This window comes from Falco rusticolus, chromosome 2 (assembly GCF_015220075.1).
Source record: "Falco rusticolus isolate bFalRus1 chromosome 2, bFalRus1.pri, whole genome shotgun sequence".
Taxonomy (NCBI): Eukaryota; Metazoa; Chordata; class Aves; order Falconiformes; family Falconidae; genus Falco; species Falco rusticolus.
Window position 1 is genome coordinate 72,175,891 of NC_051188.1, and position 6,000 is coordinate 72,181,890.

A 6,000-nucleotide genomic window follows, 5' to 3' on the forward strand; every position below is an offset into this window, starting at 1 on the left:
TTTTTGTAGCCACATCCCATATGTACAGAGACATGATGGAAGGAAGTAGCTTGTGCTTTTGGAGATGTTAGGGCTGACATGAAAAGCATTGCCCATGCTTCCACAGAGCAGCATGAAATCTTCCTGCAAGGTAAGGGGCTCCAGAAGGTGGCTTGGTCCAATGTCTATTGACTGGAAAAGCCATTTTCATGTAACTAAAATGAAAAAGAGCTTTATCAATCCATTGTTTAAAGCCTGAGGAGAATGAAAGTGCAAAATCAAAATCCAGACTTCACTGCCATTTTGCAGTACTTTAAAATCTGTATTTCCAATAGACCAAACTACACCACAGTTCAGTGTAAACGTACACCTAGGCCAGTTGCATTCCCACTGGAGGCCACTGGTACTCATTCATAGTCCACTTCAAAAAGGCATGCCTGCATTTCCAGCAGCAGGCAGGACTGAAGGAAGTATGTTGCTCAAAAGAAGGCAGAGAGGCTTGTTTCAGGGGGAAGAATGCTCTGGAAAGACAAAGTCATTGGAGTGACCACTGTGGATGGTCCACAGCTCCTCACACAGAGCCCAGGGAGCCTAAGGCAGTCCAGTAAAATCTGGAGTCAGAAGGTACTGTTCTTCAATATGCAAAGTAAATGAGAAGGCATTTTGACAGGCAGGCAGCCCAAGACAATAAGCACAGTGACCACAAATACCTGCAGGATTGTGCTGCAGTCAAATGGAAATGTTCAGTCCAGAATAAAGTGGACATCTATAGTCCTGAGAAAAGGGCCCTGCTTAACTAAAGAACACTTTCTTAAAGGTGACTTTAGCAACTGAGATAAATCCCCTGATCTGTTAAATAGATTCTTTGGAAAGTCTTGCCTCAGTGTACATTTGAACAATTTGAAGAACCTGGGAACCTTATCCCCAAAAGATAATTCAGCAATTTAAGTTAAGTAGATGCATTAAAACAAACCATACAGACACGCCAATTTAGCGAACATCTTTATGGGGGAAAAAAAAGTATTTGGTCTCTTTTCTTAATCATTAGTAGTTTTCTTTGCAAGCAAAAGAACAATTTACATTAAAAGGTAATTCTCATTCTAATGAAACTAATCAAACAACTGAGTCTGCAAAGGTTTATCCATGTTTTTATCTGCATTCTGTTGAGTAGTCCCAGTGATTTAAGGGTAATTACTCATACCAGAGGGGTCACACAGATCACATCAGTATTTTAAGTGCACCTAATGTACATTGGCTAAGATACATGCTGAACCAGATAAGATTAATCTGTATGTAAAAAAAAAGAAATCAATATTGGAGAGCAAGAGAAGTAAAGATCAACAAGAAGAATTTCAGAAGAACCTTTCCTGGGTCATAATATATTGCTATAGAAGATTAGATATACATTTTTCTGCAAGGGAGCATAGGGGTGGCTCTTGAATTCTACATCTATTCCTAAATCACACACAGTGACTACAGTTTACTCAACAGGAAAACAGTGTTATCAAAAGACCTGGACTACTCCCTGCACTTGCAGGAAGGTGGGCTCCTCTGTGATTCAGTATTTTTCATCTCTGTCACCTGTGACCATGATTTCCAAACTGTGTTTCATGGGTTCACAGTAAGTTGCATACTGCTGGTATACAAATTCGTATCACCCGCTGGAAGAAGTTTAGGCAGAAGGGTGAGATGGGCCATAAGAACACAACCGTGTTTTTTGTTCCCGTACAAGGATAATTAACAGGACAGCAAATAGCACTAGTAAACACACCTGTAGCAAGACATACATGTGAATTCACAAAAGAAAAACCTTGTCTCCAGATGCATCCACTCCTTTCCTTCCCTGCCTTCCTTCCATCGTCACATATATGCTGTGCTTACCATGCTCTTTCAAAACAAGACAACAGTAACTCACCCCCACCACATGCTGAACTGAAGAACTTTTACAAGATTTGATTCTGTCAGTAAAACTGTTAGTCAACACAGAAAATCCACAAATACCCCAAAGAACATTTCTAAAGGATTTAAATGGCTTTTGTGGTCAAGCTGTCAATTTGATTTTATTTTTTTATATATATTTGGAAAGCATAGCTATAGTGATTTCAGACTCACACTCTGACAGAAATACTTTCAGATGCACATAAAACCTTGACTTTGTTTGCTCTAGACTTACAGTACACACTTACACTGTAGGTAAGTAAGGTACACAGCAAAGCTCATCCAGGTAGCCTGGCTCATCCTTGCCTAGATCAGGGAACTTATCAAAATGCCCCAAACCTCCTTTCCTCCCAGTATAAGCAGATTTCCTTCTAACTGAGATGCAGGGACATGGGACAGGCCTCAGCCTTCCTCAGCAATGCAGGGATGTGACCAGCATGCCTAGAACTGTGGGGAGCCCCCAGGACTGCACCTTGCACCTGATACGAACAGCTGTGGAGAACCACACAAAGAGGAGGGAGGGAAGGAGAGAGAGAAATAAAAAGAAAACTCTTTTCTTTGGATGAAAAGTCTAGCTGACTACAGGCGAGACCCAGGATTCTGATCTGCATTACAGTTCTGATCCCCTTTAATTATACAATTAAATAAATTGTACTTTTATGTTTACTTAATTTTAATCAGTTAAAAAAAAATCTGATTTAAACATTAAACTGCTTTGAAATCTATGCTGCTTTTTCCTGACTTGTAGCAGTGCAACAAGATTCTCCAGCATCAGATTCTGGAAATTGTGCTGGCACTCGACCACTGCAGTGTAAGCCATCTTGCTCAACACAGACACCCCCAGGCAGTGTTTCAAGACCTGTGCTCTGCAGGAGCTCAGATTAGGTACAGCATTGCTCTTGCTTTAGGCTCTATCAAGTCACCTCTACAAATTCTCAAAAATACCCCAAAAGGTTGACAGTCCGCTCTGGCTGCCTTCTGCACACTGTGGTTGCTACTGGTGCAAAGCTTGCTCCATCCTCTTACCAAAAGGGTTTAACAATGTGAACACGTGAACAAGAAGGGTTTAAAAAGCCACCTGCAATATTTTAGGGTCTATAAAATATTTCTAAATATTTACAAATAGAACTGCTGACTTATCTGTGGCAACAGGAAAGGCTAGCACCCCTGTTCCCAAACCTGTACTTTTCCTGATGCAGGAGAGGATACACAAGTAGCACACACTCCTTGTACACTTGATACATGGTGTGTCAACTGTCATAGTTGTGTTATTAATGCCATCCCAGTCTTAGCCATAATGATTGAATTTACAGCCTTACGATGCATTTTTCTGAAAGAGGTGAGAGATGGGACATGAAAACCGCTTTATCTCTGTGTGTTTTGTGACACCAAGTAGGGAAGAAAAGCCATGTATCTGATCTTGAAACCATAGCAAAATTGGCCCATGGCTGCTATTAAAGCTGAGATTAGTTCTGAAATCTGGTGATCCACAACCCCCTACAGGGCAATTAAGACTGCACTAATGTCCCATTAAGCTTCCTGTTCTATGTATGGGTGGGAGAAACATTCACTTAATGAACATACGTATCTGCTCTGCAAAAAAAATAAATATTAATTTGTATTAGAAGAAAAAATACGTCATTTGTCCTTTTTCTTACCTCCCTTGCATGGGGACAGGAGTGAAATCCTTCTCCAGAGCAATGCAGCCATCCTCCCCTGTTTCTGTTTTTTCACACAAGGTCTGTGGCTCTCCAAGACTCACTACCATGCCGTGATACTCTTTTAATAGCCGCAGCTCATTGCAACTTCTGGTCACTGGTTTGGCTGTCACCTTTGCAGATAGATTGGTTTGATGTAAAGATGTCTGATTCAGTTCTATCTTTTGTTGTCTAGAAATTGTACTGTCATCTTTGTTATCCAAGTACATCTGTCCCTGGGGGGTGTTCTCCTAAAGAAAGTGAAACAAACATATTAGGACTGAGTTGAATTGACTCAATGTTTACTTCGGTACAAGTGTGTTAAAAATGCCAAGCAGAAGATTTTTTTGTGCACCTTAGGATATTTCTTCTGTTGGTTTATTTCCACCAGAAACAATTCCAACGTTTTAAACATCTTTGCAACTTCAAAATTAGCCACTATAAGAAGTATTGTAATATATAAAGAGACACATCCTCTACTTTTTTCATGTCTACTGTGATTTTCTCCCACAAATTTCCCAGTAATTTGCACTGGCCTATCCCACGGAATAAGCCAAAATCATGTCTGCATCAGAGGAACAAGAGCCACTGGTACAGAACATCTTCCCAGCTTGTAACAGCACTGCTTCACCACCACGACACAGCTTATTTCCAGCAGCTGTGGTAACAGAAGTCCCACTGAAGCCACCACTTTCCTCCCAGCTCTCAGGTTTCCTTGGAAAGCTCTGTCCCACTGAAGCTTTACTGCACCTGATGGCCCCTCGTTAAGCAGAACAAGTACTCGAGTTTTATGAAGACAACATGCTGTTTCAGCAGTTGCCAGAGGCATTTATGAAATGTGAATCAAACCTTGATGAAAATTAGGTTCTATCTTATGATTATTAACGGTGATTATAATAAAAATTAGTGCATAACAGTCAGAAAGCTTTTATGCTCTTATCATAAAAATTCAGCATGAAAAGTTGTAAAAAAACACTTCAGAATCCCACAAAGTGCACAAATCAGACATGAAGACTGAGTTAAAGATCAGCCTGTCTTAAATGCATGCTGTGGAGTCTAATCGTGGGAATATTTCAATTTAAGGTGCTGAAGCCATCACAGAAGACAGCAAGAGCTTGGGCAACAGGCCCGTTAGCCTCCGACATCCTTGCAGTGGGGGAGGGCAGTCTTGCTGGAGCACATACCTGCTCCTCCCTGCAGAGATCTCAGAACAGGACCTGCAGGGCAGTGGGGCAAAAATAGCACACTAATAGGGAAGAGGCTCTGCCTCAGTCCCAGCAGGAGAAATCACTAGAAACAGAAATAACAAAAAGCTAATGATGATTTTGTGCAGCTTTGAACTCTCATGGCCTTGCACGCTTCAAGGGAATGAACACTCCTGGAAAAAAAGATTGAACATACAATTCACCACAAATGCAGATCATGGCTCCAAGCAAAGGCAGGCTTGCTAGCCAAATCTAAATCAGAATTTCCCCAGGTGGTATTTCCTTCCCCAGTCCTACATTTCTTTTTCTTTCAATTCCCAATTCCCTTATTATATCCCTCCTATCCTAATCTTCTTCACCTGTCCTTACAAGCAGCTTGACTAACTTGACTCTTCCCATCATTACACAGTAGCTGAGGTATTGTGTCCAGTCCTGGTCCCCGCAATTCAAAAAAGATGTGGACAGACTGGAGGGAGTTCAAAGGAGGGCCATAAAGATGATCAAAGGGCTGGAGAATCTGCCACATGCAGAAAGACTGAAGGAGTTAGGCCTTTTCTCCCTGAGGAAGAGAAGGCTCAGGGGGACCTCACTGCAGCATTCCAGTACTTAAAGGGCAGCTGCAATGAAGACAGGCTTTCTCTTCACAAGGAGCCATATGGAGAAGAAAAGGGGCAATGGGTACAAGTTGTACCAGGATAAGTTTCAGCTCCATACAGGGAAGATTTTTTTACAGTGAGTGCCAGATAATCACATCTAGGTACCCTTTCCCACAAAAGATTGGACCAGATGGTCTTCCAAGGTCCCTTCCAACTTGAGCTGCTCTACAAGTCTATGATTAACAGCTGGAAAACTTCAGCATAAATAAGCCTTTGCTTACTTGTTCTTTCTTAGCTTTCTTGCAAGGGAGAAAAACAAAAAGGAGGAAGAATTACTGAAAGAAAGAAGGTGTCAGCTGTTGGCTTCACAGGGCTTCCACTTTTAGACGTGGCTGGCACACATAAAGAAACACTGAAGACACTTCAATTTTCAGCGGATAATACCTCTCCTCTAGATATTTCCATATATTTCCAGATATTTTCCTGTGGCCCAGGGCTTCTCCATGGCCTGGAAAGCACTGAATTTTGGTGATCCAAGACAAAATCCTGGGTGAAAGTCCTGGAAAGCCAGGCTTACCACCCCCA

General features: G+C 41.6%; 1 protein-coding gene across 2 annotated transcripts in view; it reads right to left on the reverse strand.

Moving 5' to 3' along the window:
* Nucleotides 1-3,914, reverse strand: part of OCA2 (OCA2 melanosomal transmembrane protein) — a 176,538-nt gene extending 172,624 nt beyond the window's left edge. The window contains exon 1 of one of the 2 annotated variants that reach the window (XR_005102861.1): nt 3,576-3,851. Coding sequence is in view for 1 of the 2 variants with exons in the window: in XM_037378549.1 (XP_037234446.1) it covers nt 3,576-3,844 (269 nt within the window). In the remaining variant the exon portion in view is untranslated. Of the gene's footprint in view, nt 1-3,575 lie in introns of both variants that reach the window. The other variant, XM_037378549.1, reaches the window with a different exon arrangement.
* Nucleotides 3,915-6,000: the final 2,086 nt, after the last annotated feature.